General features: G+C 32.1%; 2 protein-coding genes and 1 long non-coding RNA gene across 7 annotated transcripts; 2 read left to right on the forward strand and 1 right to left on the reverse strand.

Annotated features, from left to right (window-relative positions):
- Positions 1–9,023: 9,023 nt before the first annotated feature.
- LOC111494696 (protein DETOXIFICATION 55-like) lies at positions 9,024–11,071 on the forward strand. Its single transcript, XM_023144662.1, is given in 4 exon segments — positions 9,024–9,057; positions 9,060–9,116; positions 9,119–9,171; positions 9,299–11,071. Coding segments are annotated over 4 exon segments (1,662 nt in total). The 5' UTR covers positions 9,024–9,026; the 3' UTR covers positions 10,820–11,071.
- LOC111494697 lies at positions 10,707–13,903 on the reverse strand. 5 transcript variants are annotated; one of them, XR_002720215.1, is made up of 6 exons: positions 13,576–13,903; positions 13,378–13,474; positions 13,234–13,299; positions 12,955–13,078; positions 12,241–12,479; positions 10,707–10,790 (listed from the first exon to the last, which is right to left on the reverse strand). It is a non-coding gene; the product is annotated as an uncharacterized LOC111494697 (long non-coding RNA). The 5 variants fall into 5 exon arrangements; XR_002720216.1 differs by lacking the exon at positions 12,955–13,078; XR_002720213.1 differs by having other exon boundaries at positions 12,241–13,078.
- A 3,482-nt stretch (positions 13,904–17,385) lies between these two features.
- On the forward strand, positions 17,386–18,018 carry LOC111494321. Its single transcript, XM_023144241.1, has 2 exons — positions 17,386–17,691; positions 17,805–18,018. The coding sequence occupies exons 1-2, from the start codon at positions 17,480–17,482 to the stop codon at positions 18,010–18,012; spliced, it is 420 nt and encodes a 139-aa protein (XP_023000009.1). The 5' UTR covers positions 17,386–17,479; the 3' UTR covers positions 18,013–18,018.
- The last annotated feature ends 147 nt before the right edge of the window (positions 18,019–18,165 follow it).

Genomic DNA, 18,165 nt, shown 5'->3' on the forward strand with positions numbered 1-18,165 from the left:
TTTTTTTTTTTTTTTTTTTTTTTTTTTTTTTTTTTTTTTTTTTTTTTTTTTGATGGGTTGTCGATTCGGTGGATGGGGTAACCGGCGGGGCCGGTTCTCAAGGGTTGCTTTTGGTTTTCTTCTTATTTTTAAAAAACTGGAAAGCTGTGTTCGATCCATCGGGAAAAGGATGCCCTCTTTCTTCGCCTTTATTGATTTCCGCGTTCTACCTGGAGTCGTCTCTTTTTTTCTTTATCTTTTTTCTTTTGCATTTTTAATTTTAATCATCATCATTATCTTTGCTTTCTCCAAAATTTTAGGAGGTTTAATTGTAATTAGATAAGAATTTCTTCCTATTAAGCTCATATTTGATTTTTTTTTAAAAAAATTTTGCAATATAATTTTATGGTCTAAAAGAACGTTTACTTTTCTGATTATATTAACTGCTTAATTAACTGTCGGTTGGAATAGTTTTATTTCACAAGATCCGTTGGAGGATTTCCCAGTACCTTCTCATTTAATTTTCTTCTACCCGAATCGAACGGTTCAGAATAGATCTTACCTTCCGTCATTTGCCACGCGTCAAGATCTCAAACTTCCTGGTGTGGGCCTAGCCAGTACGCTCTTAATGGGCCAGTGGGAAGAATTGGGCCCATGGAAATCAAACGGCTGCAACGGCAAGTGCGAGGGATTTGGTCAAAATTGGAAAACGACAAATCGGAACAAACACAGAACGTGATGCGTACAAAGAGGAAGTTGCGTGTTCAACGGCTCTCTTATGAGAAACGATGCGTCGGTTTTCGAAACTGCTAGCGGCTGACGTCGATGCATCAGTTAGTCATGTGCCCGCCGCTCCGAGTATTGTCCGCTCGTATTCCCTGCAATCCACGTTCTTTCGTAGTCTTTCTCCTTTTTTCCTTTCTTTTTCTTAGCAAAAAAAAAAAAATAATAATAATAATAATTCTATTTTCAAGTTGTATTAATTAAAATTTTAAATTAATTAACATTAAAATGTGTAGCATTTCTTTAAATATCCTCCCTTTTCGAGGATTTTTGTACCATATGTCAATTAAATCCCTGACAAAAATGATTTAATAAGATCCAAATCTAATATAATCCTTCATTTTTTTTTATTTTAATGAATTTTAATTATTTAACAATATTTTACTTATTCATGTCTCATATTAATAATTAAAATCTTATAAAATTTATAAATATTTACCCGTCATAATATATTCATATTTTCCGTTCATTGACAATAAAATAAAAATTTCGAACCTACAAACATGACCAAAATTCTCCGATAAGAAATGGGTAATACAAGTTGTTAAAATATTTTAATATTTATAAAAAAGTTTATTTAAATCTTCACTAAAATTATCAATTTAAAACAAGTGGTAAAAAAAAGGAAAATAAAATTCACCGGAAGTAAAAGAGATTCGAACCTAAAAAGGAAGGAGTTCACTTGAATCTGAGCAAAGTACCTTTAAATATATTCCGTCTTAAAAGGAATGACGTGGCATTGTCAGAATGGAGATTCGCACGCGGTTGCCAATCTCCACCGTTAAACTCGCCTGCAAGATTTATGTACAGTTATTTCATTCCTTCCTTATCAAATTGTTGGGCTGTTATGAGGCCGCGAATTCATAAAGGCCCATTAATCAATTTTCAATTATTATTTATCATTGTTAAAACAAAAGCATATACATGATTAATTTTTTATTATTTGTTTTCTAATAACTATTAATTTTAATATTCTTTTAACTATTCAAAATATAATTTTTTAAAATAAATATAAAAAATTGAGCTTAAGATATTAATTAAATGCTTGAAAATAAATAAAAACATGGTTTACAAATTAATTTTTTATTTTTATTAAAAACAAAAATTTAAATAAACCAACTCAGAGCCAACTTCACCAAAAAAAACTTTATAGTTAAGTTGGATTGGGTTGAATTCCTTATTTATTAAATTTTATAAAATAATTTATAAGAAATTAAAAAAAAATGGAGTTATTAGTAGGAGTCTTATATGAATGTGATAAAGGGAAAAAGTGGATTATAATATGAAATAAATTATCACCAAATATATGAAGTAAAAAGGCGACAATAATCGTCCAATAATTAACCAAATTATTTATCCTTTACATAATTTGCTCCGAAAAGAAAAAACAAATGATTGGATCCGACATTTCTAGAAAAATAAAAAAAAACTAGAAGTAAAATAGTGATGGGCCGACACTTATTCAGCAGGTGTTCAAATCCCGAAATTTGGGCCTCTCAAAAGCCTTTAGGCCCAAACGTACTGGGCCTTCACAATTCGGCCTCCAGTCACCACTCACGGGCCCACACACAATATTTTAGGAGGATTCAAAAACCTTAATTTGTGTAAAATAATCTCATTTTTATTAAAATAATTATAAAAAGATTACAACATATTCATAAAATTTCTAAATATTTATTTATAAAATAATTAAACTATTTTAAAAAATACTTTAATATATCGAACTCATGCCATTATTAGAGTTGACTCTATTGAACTAGTGGTGACATCTATTTATGGTGGTAAATATATAATTTACTAAACTATACTTGAAAGTTACTCGACCGGGTGAGTTTTAAAAAATTTTGTATTTATAAAAAAAAATTAAAATATTCATCAAACCGTTATTAGGGGATAGTCACATCACGACAAACACGTTGAATAAATTTGTGATGTAAAACTAAAACATGTTGCAAATCAATTTTGATACGATTCATTTTAGAGCGTGATAATATGACTTATAAAATAGACAAATTTCGGACGTAACTCATATGTAGAAAAACAAGTAGATAAAGACGACAATACAATTTTAGGTCAAAACTTTCACGAGAATAGAAAGAAAAATAAACGGGTGCCAAACATGTACCAAATCCAAAAGTTGGATCTAATCAAAGTCGGTATATATAGACAACCTAACCTTACAAGAAAAGAAAGAATTCCAAACTCAAAACTAAGCGAAGAAAAAGTCTTATAAATATAGGGAATAACTTTACATTCTAAATGACATAATGTGGACGGTCCAAAATATACATTAAATTAGGCCACGATGTTAATTATAAGTGATCTTGAAAGTTTTAAAAACTAAATTAATCCAAAGTACTACATAAGTACTTGACAAGTCGAGCATCGGTAAAAATTAAAGTTCGACGAAAATATGTTAAAAAAATTATAGCTAAGACAATTGTAAACATAGGGATTGCGGTATCAGCGGCTAAGACAATCCCAAACCTATGATATCAGACAATCTTAATATTTACTGTTTATGTACTTTTTGTTCTCAAAGAATTATGTAATCATAAAAAAAATTATCGTAAAAAACTCACGATAATAAAAAATAAATACCTAAAGTAGTAGTTGAATTATGTTCCAACGGACAGGTTATCTTTACTCATAACTTTAACCGTAACCTTAGGATCTTCCTTTTATGTTAAAAAAAAAAAAAAAAAAAAAAAAACTTTATTGTTAACACAAAATGTATATATTTTTTAATTTATTAAAAAACTAGTGGGTTGGGTGAATTATTTATATATTTATGAAAAATATATAGAATATTAATTACGGAAATGATAATAACGGTTGATACATATTTAAATTTTATTAAGTAAAAAAAAAAAATTGAAATTATAAAAATAAATAAATAAAAAGAATTAAATTCAAGTGGTTTGATTGCTTTAATGGAAAGGAAAGTGAAGGAAGAAGAGAGCCTAAATTTAGGTTAACGTCAGTTCAATCACGTGCTTCTGTGCCCTCAAAAGATCCTTTTTCACATGCCCCCGTTTTTTTTTTTTTTTTACGGGTTTTTTTTAATTTAATTTAATTTTTTTAATAATTAATTTGCTAGCCTGTAATATTTTTTTAATTTAATTTAATTTAATTTATTTGTTTTAATGATAAATTTGGATGGTACGAGTGTGAATCATTATATTACATATAATATTAAAATTTGTGGGTCACTTGTGAATTAAAAATGCATTTGAACATAATTAATAATGTAAGGATATTTTCTATTTTTAAAATAATATTATAACTATATTATTTGAATGAAATTGGGCATAAAATAAAATTGATTGTATGAGATGAATGCATGAGAATGAAGGAAAAAGAAATTGAGAAAGGGTTGTACCTTGTTTACCTTGAGTGTGGGTGTAGGCCTCCATGGTCGGACCACTATGAACCAAAGACTTATCTTCTTATTTTTCCTTATTCTTCGCATTCTTTGTTTTCATGTCCTAATATGGAACGAGTTTGTTAGGGAGAAGTTTCCACACCTTCGTAAAAAATGATGGATCTCACAATCCACTCCTACTGAGACCCATTATGCCCTACTATAGAATGCATTTGTTAGGGAGAACGTGCTACACCCTTAACGGGTGTCTAGCACTTATATTATAACAACCCAAGTCCACTACTGTTCGAGAGAAGTTTTCACACCCTTATAAAAGAATGTTTCATTTTCCTCTCCAACCGAGGTGGGATCTCACAATACACCTCATTTAGCCTTATGGGTCCTTCTTCTTAAGATTTTTAAAATACGGTCTGTTAGGGAGAAGTTTTCATACTATAGTATCGGTCAGTCAAAAGTTCAAGGCATGACGATGTTCAATTTTTTAAACTCAAAAAGATTCTAAATAAAGTAGGTGGGAGGGAAGAGGAAGACCAAGCAATATGGACAATCTTTTATGTTTCTCCACAATTTCAAAATTTCCCACTTTAGGGCTTCAAATTTGAAAGAATTAAGAAGGTTGACTAAACACACATCACCAAAGAGAGGAATATTTAATTCAGTGCAATATCTAGTTACAAAAGTGTCAAATTCATGGTCCTCATCAACTATTATTACCCCATAATATCTACGAAACCTTGTGAATAATCAACTTCATTTTTTACTGTCAGTGGAGTGTGCTCTTTGTCGACCTATAAAAACAACTCTTCTTCGTATCTATTTTGTCACGCTTTCTTTGAAAAGTAGGGTGCTTTGTGTACGATGGTCGAAAGCGTTTGAGTGAATGATAGTGCCTTCCAAAAAAATCTTTTTCTTTTAATAAAAAAAATAGTAATAATTGAATGGTTAGATAACTATCTATATCACCATCTTTTTAATGATCTAAACTTATACGCATAATTTAATTATGGGTCTCGTCTCTTTTTTTTTCTAGTTCGAATATTTTTCTACAAGGAAAAAAATCAATCAATCTCGTAAGTTCTGATCGGCTAAACTGATATACGAGACGTGTTTTAATCGAAATAAATTTGACCCTAAATCATCCCTTTATTTTCTTCTCTCCCAGACATTAAAGGCCAAAAAAAAATAAAAAAAAAGAAAAAGAAAAGGGTTTAAAAATGGTTAATAAATTAATAGTTTGGTTGAGAAAACGTATGGGGTTTGTCAGTGATTGCGGGAGAAGGCAGAAAAGTTGTCGGTGGTTTGAGCTCTTGGTTTCCATTCGGTGCCTGAGACTTTGGGACCAAAGAAATGCCATTCTAACAGCAAAATCCATTTAATGGCAGAAATGACCATAGGAGGGATTGCGACAGTTGGATACGCTGTCGTTTCATCGACCCTTTTTTTTTTTTTTCCATTTACTATGAAGTATAAGGTAAGAAATCCTTCCACTTAATGGAAAGACATGTTACGGAGAAGTGATGGAATGAAATTTTGCTTAGACAAGATTATCCAAAGTTGGTGTAATAATTATTAATGTTTGTTTAACCTAGGTTTCATGCACATGGATGGTCTTGTCTATGTGTGACATCCAAAAAGGAGGTCAATAGTCTCGATCTCTGCTTAGGTTGCAAGAAAAATATTGTTTATTCGACTCCCAAGTTTAATATATATGCCTAATTGAGATCGAAAAGTCAAGCTTTTGTTTTTATTGTGTTTTGCAAATTTTTATAAATGCTCATATTAAATGACATCAAATAACAGCTTTTAAATAAATTGTTTTATATAAGTGTTTAATACAAAATAGTATTTGAATTCTTTTTTTAAGAAAGAATTGTGTTTGTTGGTTGAATAATTTTGAGATAATCTGTATTATTTGAATGTTAAGGAGGGATAGGAGTTGTTAAATGATTAATTGGTGGGAAAATAATAATTGTGGGAGATTTTGATTTGGTATGAACAAAAGAGGCAAAATTTGATTGCTCTAAAAGGACGTTAGTTATGTGAGAAACCTAAGCAATCCAGATCCAAATAAAGGCATTTAATGAAATAAAATTGAACTTTGGACGGAATTAAAAAAAAAACGAAAAAAAGAAAACCCCTTTGGCATTAATTTCTTGAATATGGTTTAAAATAATGCACTTTTCCCCCATATTCTCCTTTTTGCATCAGATTTATGACGGAGAAAAGAAGCTTTTTACCCTCTGATTACGCTGGAACAAGCGCACACCTTTTCACCCTAAAATTCCGATTACTCATCTCTACCCCCTTCCGCACCCCTCCAGAAACATGTCACCATCACACTTTTATAGGTTGAGCGGCACTCACTCTCGCCATCAAGTGATTCAGCCAATTCGAAATCGTGTTGCATTCGACCTAACAATGTATACCCAATCTTCAAACCCCACTTTAAGAAGAAGATTTTAGAAAATGGGAGCAAAGAGAAATTTTAGAAAGAGAAATGAAGAAAACTTTACCTCGCTATAAGCAAAGAACGTAGTACATTCTCAAGCATTTAAGGTAATATAAAATATATCAAACATGCAATTACTATAACGTTATAAAGACACCTGAATTTATAGTTTGTTCGTTTTACTGACAACTATGAGACAGTTCCCTAGTAGTTAATATTCAAATAATGTAATGGTAATGTGGTGTTGAATTGACATAAATGGGAATGGGGAAGAGGTACGCAAAGCTATGGATAGAAAAATATAATGACCCCTACAATTTTGGGTATTGAAATCTACCTTATATTGGAGGTACATAGCAGTAGCCTTATAAGAGAACAGCATGTGGAGGTTAATTGACTGTTGATTAATATGTAGTTTTTCATTTTTACTAATAATGAAATTTTCATTCAAATTTAAAAGAAGTGATTTGATTGGTATGATCCACGGATTAATCTTATATGCATTATAAAGTATCAAAAATTCTGGAAAGAACCAAAGTTCCAGATTCGATATGGAACGACTTAGTATTTCTTCATTCATTCTCATCCAATCAAAAACAAAAAAGATTTTTTTTTTATTGTTCAATGGGTTGATTTCTTGATTCATTGTGAGATAATTAAAATCTTTCTTATCGATTTTTTCAATTTGTTGAAAATTATTACCCCCAGTTTTAGTATTTTTATTACTGTTCGTGTCAGTTTCAATATTGATCCAGGCTCTAATATCGGCCTTATTTTTAAGACCAAAATGCAGCATTCTCCAATCAAAATATTTTCTATCCAGATTTTTTTCCCGATCTATATCTATAATATAATTATCTATTAGATAATTATTGATAGGGATATCCGTTAGTATATCAAAAAATTTCCATTTATCTGTGTTGTACTTATACAAACTTTCTTGATTATTTTTTACTTGTACTGTTAATTGGCAAGAAATATCCATTTATATGTATAACCAAACTATTGGCAAGAAATTGCAAAGGCATTGCCCATCTTTTGAGGTTTAGGCAGCTCAGTTACCATATATTATTTTCTTTGAAAGTGGCAATTCAAACAAGAAAGGTCCACTTCTCTTTTGCTTTCTTTCTCTTTGAGTGTGTGAGTGAGATTTTTTGCCAACAAAATCAAAATATCTATGTGTTATTTCTATTGTCACAAATGTATTCTTATCCCTATTCTTTTGAAAGAGACGCATCCATGATCAACAAAATCATAATACGACCTAATATCTCTTAGTAATATTTACCTTCAAAATAATTTTCGAACTAAAAAGAATTCCTTAACAAACATATACTTGAAAATGATGACATTGTGTGGGACAAACTAAAAGAAATTATGAGATAATCACAAATTTAAAAAGAAAAAACATATTAGAAATAACTCATCAAAATAAGAGTGATCATGAAGCTACCAAATTTTCCATAAGAATATGAATCCACTTTTTTCCATGTGAAGAAAAATTAAAGGCTTATGATCCTTTCACAAAGAGAGGAGTAATTATGTTTCCCTTAGTTTTGGAAATTTCCAAAATTCCATAAAAATTTATGGGTATTTTTGTATGCTACTTTCAACTTTATCACATGGTTTAAACAAGCAATACATGCTCTATACGAAACAAGCAAATAACACCCCACATTAAACTTAGTGCAAACTTTGTCCACAAAAGGAGAGCCTAGGGAATATTTTGTTGGCAATTTTAATTAGTATGAGTTTGAATTTTTATTATTATTATTATACTTGTAGCATGTATATTGTAAATGTGCATGCCTAGCCTAAGAAATACATTTAGAAATCTAAATTTATTAAGTTCCAGGAATTAGCAAACCCACAACTTAGATTTATATAACCTACTTACCAAACTATACATTCAGCTTATCGACCTAAGTTTATACAAACCTAATTCACAAGTCAAACATCTCTTAAAGTGGTTAAAGTAATAATTTCACCATCCAGACTTAGAACTACTTTTATCTACATACAAATAAGATATACATCGTTAAAAGTTGTTCAAAATTACCTTGTAAAATTAAGTTAATACTTAGTTCTTCTCATCTTCTCAATATTTGGGGTGCAACTAAAGTCTCCTATTAACTAAGAAAAGAGAACAAAATTATATAAGGACAACTATCTTTTAATGGTATAAAACTCATATTATGAAAGTTAATGGTTAAAGTAGTTAAAATTCTAGTTGAAAAAACACACAAGAAAAAGTTTGGGTATTTCTCTCCTAGACTTTAAAATCATCCAACTTTTAATGGGGAGCAAAACTAAAGGGGGCCTCTGTGCATTCTAGTGAGAGAGAGAGAATGTGTCCCATAGACGCATATAAAAGGAGACCCCCACCGATTGGTCCAATTCCTATCTCTATAAATTATAATCTTTTCCTGCATGCCCAATACTCACTTTGCTTTCTCTCTTCTCCACTCTCTCTCTCTCTTCTACTGAGCACAGGGAAAAAGAAACAGCAAGGGGCAAAGGAAAGAAAAATATGCTTGCAGAAGAGAAGTCCCAAAAGTACCCGACAATGCCAGAGGTACGAATTCTTAAAGAAAAAAACTTCTCAGAGAATATTAAAATAATGCCACTATATATTTAATTGCATACCTGTTTGCTAAGCTTCTGGTCCTCTCCCTCGTCATTTTTTTCCTCCTTTTTTCAAGGTTCTGGACGAGCTCAGGCAAATGGCTGACATTGGCTTCCCTGTTTTAGCAATGGGATTAGTGAGTTACCTCAAAAACATGATCTCTGTCATTTGCATGGGTAGGCTTGGTACTCTTCATCTCGCTGCTGGTTCTTTAGCCATAGGCTTCACAAATATCACTGGCTATTCAGTTCTCTCTGGCCTCGCAATGGGAATGGAGCCACTCTGCAGCCAAGCCTTTGGCTCTCACAATTCCTCCATTGCATTTCTCACTTTACAAAGAACGGTTCTTATTTTGCTTTTTGCTTCTTTTCCCATTGGGATTCTTTGGCTCAATTTGGAGCCTCTCATGTTGGTTCTTCACCAGAACCCAGAAATCACTAGAATTGCTGCTGTTTATTGCCGTTTTGCAGTCCCTGACTTGGTGTTGAACAGCCTCCTTCACCCTTTGCGTATTTACCTACGAAACCAAGGCACCACGTGGCTTGTCATGTGGTGCAATTTGTTGGCTATTCTCCTACATGTTCCCATCGCCATTTTCTTGACTTTCCCTCTTGATCTTGGAATCCGTGGGATTGCTATCTCTAACTTTATAGCTAACTTCAATACACTTTTCTTCCTTTTACTCTATTTGATATTCTGCACTCGCAGAACCTTTTCCTCTTCCTCTTCCTCTTCCTCTTCCAAGGAGGCTAACCTGTTTGTGCCACTGAAAGGCACCGTCGCCGCTGGAACCGACGTCAGCGCTGCTGCCACAACTGGGGAGGAATGGGGAATGCTGATCAAATTGGCAATTCCTAGCTGCCTTGGAGTTTGCTTGGAATGGTGGTGGTATGAGTTTATGACCATTCTTACTGGCTACCTCTACAACCCGCGGATTGCACTCGCAACTTCAGGCATTGTAATTCAAACAACTTCACTAATGTACACATTACCAATGTCTCTCAGTGCGGCCGTCTCCACCAGAGTCGGCCACGAGCTCGGCGCCGGCCGGCCCAAGAAGGCACGACTGGCGGCGGTGGTGGCGATAGGATTGGCGTTGGTGGGCTCATTGATGGGGCTCGCATTGACCACCATAGGCAGAAGGACATGGGGAAGAGTTTTCACAAAAGATGAGGGAATTCTAGAGCTGACAATGGCGGTTCTGCCCATAATCGGACTGTGCGAGCTAGCAAATTGCCCACAAACAACAAGCTGCGGGATTCTGAGGGGAAGTGCAAGGCCAGGGGTCGGAGCAGGAATAAACTTCTATTCATTTTACATGGTGGGGGCGCCGGTGGCGGTGTTGTCGGCGTTTGTTTGGAAGTTTGGGTTTGTGGGTCTTTGCTATGGGCTTTTGGCAGCTCAGATGGCATGTGTGGTCTCAATCTTAATGGTTGTGTTCAATACAGATTGGGAAATGGAGTCGATCAAAGCCAAAGACTTGGTAGGCAAAAGCACCGATAATGTCTTCGCACATGCGATCCACACAGCCATACGCGAGGAAGGTCCTGAATTTCTCAAAGAATCGCCTGTTCAAAAACAAGACACACAGAGTTAGATTTAATTTTTCAAAAGTAAGCATGATATATAAGCATAATTTAGGATATAATAGGAAGGTATACTATATATTACAATTAATTATCTCCATTTTTCTTTAAAGCCTATTATTTTGTTTGATTTCGGGTAAATTGGGGTTAATTGGAATTGGGATATGTTTGTAATATATTTAGATAGTGAAATATTTTTGTTTAGTTTTGTGTTTTTGGGTGGGGGGAATTTGGTGTCATATCAATGGATGAAATTTCCCTTTTGAATATGATCGGAAACTATATAACGAAAAAAATGGAAGAGGCATATGGAAGCACAGTAATAGACCAGCCATGTGTGGTGTGGTGTGTGTGTGGCCATTGAGACAACAAAAATGAACCGTTCGCTACGCCACAGTGTATTCGTACATGCAAATGCATGGCTGATAATAAACAATCCTTCAACAATACAACTACCACATTCTTCATTCATATCATCATTCATACATATACGATGTTGGACATTATAGTCATTTCCAGGGCTAGATCTTCAGTTATGGTGGCGGAGCAGACAAATTTATGGGTTTTTCTTTTCCTTTTTCTGAGAACACACCTTTTTTTACACACATGATGACGTAAAGAAATGTTCGTACTATCAACTTGCGATGATAAGCTTCATTAATAACTTCTAAACTTAGGCATGTGCTAGAAGTTGGAATCTGGTATATACCACATCACATTAGCCTGATTCTTCCTTCTTTATGGTACAAAGCAATGCTGGACCAAAATATCCAAAAAGTGGTCCAAATTTGAACCATGTAGAAGATGCTTTACAGCTCTCCTGTTGTAACTCTTCTTTTAAAAAGTTTGTGACAGGGCCAGATTTTGGAGAGATCAAGAGTTTTACCAACTTGCAGCTAATTTCACAGAACTATTAGATCTTACTATATTTGCTGTTAGAGAAATTCATAAGATACTTAATTCTACTAGGATCACTGTGGTTTGAATTCATTTCCTCTAAACCCAAAATTCTATTAGGCTTGAACTCATTTCCTCTACATGTTTTCATTGTCCTCTATTGATTCTATATAACGATAGTTCAAGTTTTTTTTTCTCGTCAATCCTATTGTTATATACGTATTCTTATTCTTTCATTTCTCCGTTCAAAGAACCTCTCAAGTTAAGGATCATTCAGATCACCTCAACCGGAAACAATCTTTGAAAACTTAGAATCTAACCTGGTTTACTGTACTAAATATTGTTTTGACTAGTCTAAAACAGTTTCATATCATTATTACTTAGCAGCAGCTAAATCATACAAAACCAACTGATAAATGCTCCTTTCTTGGGGTTGGGTTTTCCATTAAGAAGGAAAAATGAAAGGCTTGGCTAAATTTAAGGCTTTTGTGCGTGTTTGGGAGGCAAAGAAGCTGTATAAACCTGATTGCCTTACCTGTCATCCATTTCTGGGGTATGGCGCTCCTCTTGTTTTAAACTCAAACGAGCAAAAGTAATTAAAACGTTGAATCCAGCTTCCTTCCCTGTGTGCAAGAAAAACATCAAATTAATGTCAAACAATTAGAGAACTGAATTGTCGTTCAAGATCAGTGCCTTTATGTCCACCGATTGCTGACCCTTCAACTAATTAACAGAGACTGAACCTGTGCCAACGGAGTTTTAAGTCCAACATTTCTGCCAACAGAAAGCAAGCTTCATCAACAGTTTCATTTAATAGTAACTTTTAATCATTAGAGGCCTAAAATGTATTGATTGCTCTTTGCAAAACAGAATTCAAAAAGTTGTGCAAATCAGCTTACTTCCCAATGGGGTGCAAAATCGGTGGTTAAGATAAAGATGTTAAGTTGTAACAAAAAGTAAAATTTTGGTTTGATTTTGACTCTTGATACTTAACTTCTGAAGTAATTGTATCATATGGAATCAAAGCATGTGCGATGCAGAGTAGAGACAATTTTGGCTTTAAGAGTAATATGGGATTCAAACCTATGGCTTACAATAGAGATTATCACCCGACTGGTCTAAAGATAATTGAATCTTATTCCCAGAAATGATTAATTGAGACTTTTCAATTTCTTTTTTTTTTTTTTTTTTGAAAAAAAAAAATGGAAAGACTATGCAGGGGGGTAACCAAATTATGCAGAGACATTACATCAAACACCTAGCGTGCAACAGTAGTGGCGCGCATACTTTACACCATGGACCACCAAGGCAAGATTCTACATTACTAATCAAACTCCATTTCCACGACAACGATGATATAGTAATGAAACGACCTGAAAACGACTGTCATTAGCCTAATGAGTGAGATGGAATCTCCATAACGATAAGAACGAATTTGCTTTCTAATTCGAAACAAAACAGCCTCAGCAGAAGAAAAAAAAAAAAAAAAAAAAAAAAAAAAAAAATGCAAAAACATGTGAANACTTACATCGAATATGTGTAAATTGGCTGCATAACTCTGAATTGCACCGTGGAAAAATTAATTTTCCGATCCCTGTAAGAAAATGACAAAACCGAGAAAATTGAAAAATTCATCAGAAATTTTATTTAGCGCCAATATAAAATAAGTTACCAATCAGTCCCAATGTTTCTGTTTGCTTTTCAACTCCAATGAACGAATTGGCCTCTATTTGGCGAGATGCCGCGAAACATCCACCAGATATTGGACACTGCAAGAAGACAAATATCAAGAAGTTCGTTTGTGTAGCTTACATGGCGAACATGATCCGGCAGTGCTAAGGATAATAAAGCAGTCCTAGTCCTAATGTACCGATATAACAGCATCAACGACACGATTGTTCCCCAACTATCTCGACTTCGATCAACATATTAATTAACTCCATTAGCAACAGCAAAGTTGAATTCCATTTTTTCTGGATCAAATTCTCCATTGTTCATCAATGCTCGGTTAGAAAAATTCACCAACACTCGACAGTACGTCCACTACGCCAAATCGTTTTCGTCGCACGCTGTGATGATCGGTCGCCATTGATTTGGAATTGGATGAACTTTTTCGCACTGATTTGACTTCCGATGCAAGAAAAAAAATAAAAGGAAAATTAATGGAATAACTGAAATTATAGAGAAAATCAATTCAGTTCTGAATCTGGAGACGACAACAGTTCCAAAAGCGGGATATGTTGAACATTTTGGCGGGGGGTTTTTTTCTTCTTTTTTTAATGATAATGGGCCTCTGTGATCCGTCTGCTAATTGGGCCTATAAGCCCATTAATTATTTGGATCCGAAATGCATAGTCAAGCCCACTAAATTGACACAATAATCAAAACTTTCTATATCACTTTCATAAAAATATATAAAGGGTTAAACTCGTAAAATCACATCTAAATTGAATTTCAATTAGATGAATTATTAACAAAAATGAGAATCTCACATAATCTCGACATTTATGTAATATAGGTCGAGTTTGATCCGAGATTTGAACATCTAACACGCGAGTCAGACCTCGACCTAATACGAAATGTTTTTTTTTTTTTTTTAATTTTTAATTTCATTAATAAACAAACATAATTCATAAATATTTATATTTGTTCCACAAAATTATTCCAATGTCCATAAAAGATAAAGTGGGTGAAAGACATTTGTTTGGCCACATGTGGTGATAATAATGGAGTGGAAATTTTGAATAATTTCACATTCCTTGTTATAATATGGACCACTATAATGGTTCATTGAATAACACCATAAAATCCCCATTTTTCCCCATCAAATATAATGATAGGACTTTCACTTTCAAAAAAATAATAATAATAATAATTTATTATACCTTTAGCCATAGATTTTATTTTTCTTTGACCATGTTTTTTTTTTTTTTTTTTTTTTTTTTTTTTTGGCTAAATTTAATTCCTNATATGAAAAGATCCGAACATATAAATAATATTTTTAATATATTTTCTCTTATATAATAGTTTTATATGGTTACGCTTCTAAATATTTATTATAAAATTGTCGAAAAAATATTAATAGTATTCAATTTTAATACATGATGCTGTAAATAGGATTTTTACTTTCGGGTTTGAATCGTAAGGTCTTGTACACATAGGATGTACTTTTGAAGTTAGCTTTGAATTAAAGCCATCCTTTTCATATTCATCAAACCCAACCAAGTTACCAAATTAGACCAGTTTTTTTTTTTTACTGTTGGCTTAAAGTAAATAATGTAATCAAGTATATTTAAAACACAAATAATTATGGTAAATTTATTTATTTTTAGTACAATAAATTTTACATATGTATAATTTTATAAAAATATTAGAATTATGCCATCATTAAATAAAATTAATAAGAAAATAGAATTTAATTAGCAAAAAATACCATTTATAACTAAATTTACTTTTTTTTCTTTTCATCTTTTAGTTTAAAAAACAACGTGTGAGCAGAGGATTCAAAACGGTTAATACATATAACGTAATATTTTTAAAAATAATTATTATAAATAATCTTGACCATATGATAAAATCAAAAGAATAGAGGATGAATATAAAATAAAATAAAATAAAATAAAATAAAATTCAACTGTTGGTTTGCTATTCGAATAATTTATTTAAATTTTTATTTTTAATAAAAGTGAGAGTTAGTAAAATATTTAATTAAAAGTTACAAATTTCGTTTTAATATATATTTTGAAAAATTATTATCTAAATAGTTAAATATTATTTTTAAAAGTGGTCAAATAATAAATAATAAAATAATATATATATATATATATATAATTGTAAAATTAATAGCAAATTCGAGTTAATTGGATGGAGTTTAATTAGAGAATAATTCATGTCTATAAATTTTTTATTTATTTAAATTCAATACAAATTGAACTCTCTCACACCTCTACTATTATCAATTCCTCTCTCCTGAATTTATTATTTATTTAATTTATTATGTCTCAATTCATTTACTGTATGCCTCCTATTTCACTGACTGATTTGACCTCCACGTGGCAGGTGATTAAATTAGTAGATTGGGAGTGTTAATCGATATAGTCGCCAGCGCCGGCTTTTGTATTAAAATAAAAGTGGGTGAAACAAAAGATATCCGGCTGAAAGACAGCGCCGTTCTCATCACGTCTCACTCCTTCTCCCCACATCCAAACACCTGTAAACCCTACATTTCCCTTCCAATTAATTTTAGACTAAATTATACAAACTATTTCCAACCAACATTATTTTTTAAATAATTTAACCTCATTTTTATTCTTAATCTTAATTTTAAAATTATAATATTTTAAAATTATTAAAACAAATTGGCTTGAGTGAAAAACAGTCTAGATTGAACGGAATATCTAGAGGCAAGAGCACGCATGGTGCATTCTTTGCCTCTCGAGAAGCCGAGGTGGAGGAGAAGTGATAATTTGGGTTGAATTTGTATTAATTTTGTTTTTTTAGGTGAAGCTTGTGATGTTGGTCCACATTTATGGGTGCACATCGATTATTGTCATAAAAGTTGAAAATAATTAATAAAAAATAATTGAGAAAATATATAAAAAAAAAAAAAAAAAGTGGAAAAGGAGAGTGAGGGGTTTTGTTTGTCATGCATTATTAGGGCATACGGAAGGCCCCCTTGAGAATAAGGGGACAGAAGAAAGGCAAGCAACTACCAAAACCAATCAAAAGGACGAAGGTAAAAAGTAAAATCATGGGAAATTCCTTTAATAATTTTTTTTCTTTTTGTCGTTTTCAATGACTTTTTCCTTTATTTTTTTAATTAATAAATCTAAATAAAAAAAAAAAATTAATAATTTATGAAAAAAATTAAATAGTGTAAAAAAGAGAGAGTACAATGGGTGTTAAAAGAGTTGAAGTACGTGTACTATGAATATATATATTTGAAATAATAATAATAATAATAATAATAAATAAGACGTAATTATATAGAAAAACAAGATTTCCTTTACTATATGATGTATGAGACGTACATATTCATTAAATTAATTATGTGAGGCCCCACAAAAAAGAATCATTTCTGTTTTTATTTCTTTTTCGGCCCACTCCCTATGACAAAGACACAATTCTACTAAAATTCCACGGAAATTTCAATTATGTCCTTAACATTTAAATTTGAAAATAAATTAATTAATTATTGGAGTTTATTTTTTTTATTTACTACTAAAATTAATTTTAACGCAAATAAATAAAAAGTTTGGATTTTTTTTTTTAAAATTTGTATAAAAAACTAACATTGATTGAATATTCTCAAATGATAATTATGACGTTTTTTAACCTATGTTTGTTATATTTTATTTATTGGTTGACTTTTTACAAAATATTTTATTTTTAGAGTTAAGATAAAAATTAAATAATTTAGAAAAAATATTGAAGAAAAAACTTGTAATTTAAATAAAAAAAGAAAAGCAATAAAAAATAAAATGTAAAAGGAGAAAAAGGGGGGGGTACGTGGCAGTTAATAAGCAGTAGAAATCAAATCGGTCGCTGCGCTGATCGTCCTTGTTTACTGCTGCATTAGCTGTGTAGTGGGCCCCACCACTCACCACCATCCGTACCATAATCATCATCTTCTTCTTCTTCTTCTTCTTCTTTCCTTCTCATTTCCCGTTCGCTTATTTATTTTCTTCCCTGAAAGAAACCAACGAACCAGAAAACAAAATCCTCCCCGGTTCTTTTTCTTTCCCATTTTCTCCCTGAACTCAAATGCTCTTACAATGGTCGGTTTAAGCGTGATTCTCGAATCCAACCAGGGAGATTTTTGTAATAAATCATCCCAGGTTATCAGTAAAGCCTCCGTTATGAACCTCACCGTCAACTCCTCTTCTCGCAGTTCTAATTCCTACCTCCAGACGACGTCGTTTCGCCTCCATTCCTGCTATCTCTGTAATCAGAAGCTCTTGCCTGGAAAGGACATCTATATGTACAAGTAAATCTCTCTCTCTCTCTCTCTATATATATATATATATATATATATATATATATATATATGTATGTATGTATGCATATTTGTATTTGTCTGATGATTTTGTTGGAATTTAGGGGAGATAGGGGATTTTGCAGCGTGGAGTGTAGGTGCAGGCAGATTTTAATGGACGAAAAAGAGAGTATAATGAAGGAAAATTCTTCGTCGAGTCGTAAAACGGCGTCGCTTTCGAGTTCGGAATCTGGTTCTTCTTCGTCGACTTCAATGGCGGCTTCTCGTGACCGTAAATCCACGAGGAATCGGAGAGGAGAATTTGCGTATTGAGAGGGGAACAAGAACAAGAGAGAAATGAGTAGTGTGAAATTACGGAGTTCTCCTGTTGTAATATAGTAAATGACGTTTTTGGCCTTGTGAGTTTTTTTTTTTTTTTTTTTTTTTTTTTTTTTTTTTTTTTTTTTTTTTTTTTTTTTTTTTTTT

The sequence above is a fragment of the Cucurbita maxima genome, unplaced genomic scaffold (genome assembly GCF_002738345.1).
Source record: "Cucurbita maxima cultivar Rimu unplaced genomic scaffold, Cmax_1.0 Cma_Scf00020, whole genome shotgun sequence".
Taxonomy (NCBI): domain Eukaryota; kingdom Viridiplantae; phylum Streptophyta; class Magnoliopsida; order Cucurbitales; family Cucurbitaceae; genus Cucurbita; species Cucurbita maxima.

What these genes read in the sequence shown, in the direction of transcription:
- LOC111494321 (XM_023144241.1), top strand. Translation starts at nt 17,480, where the DNA reads ATGGTCGGTTTAAGCGTGATTCTCGAATCCAACCAGGGAGATTTTTGT. An exon ending in AAGGACATCTATATGTACAA is followed by an intron (nt 17,692 to 17,804) that starts GTAAATCTCTCT and finishes GTTGGAATTTAG; the next exon opens with GGGAGATAGGGGATTTTGCA.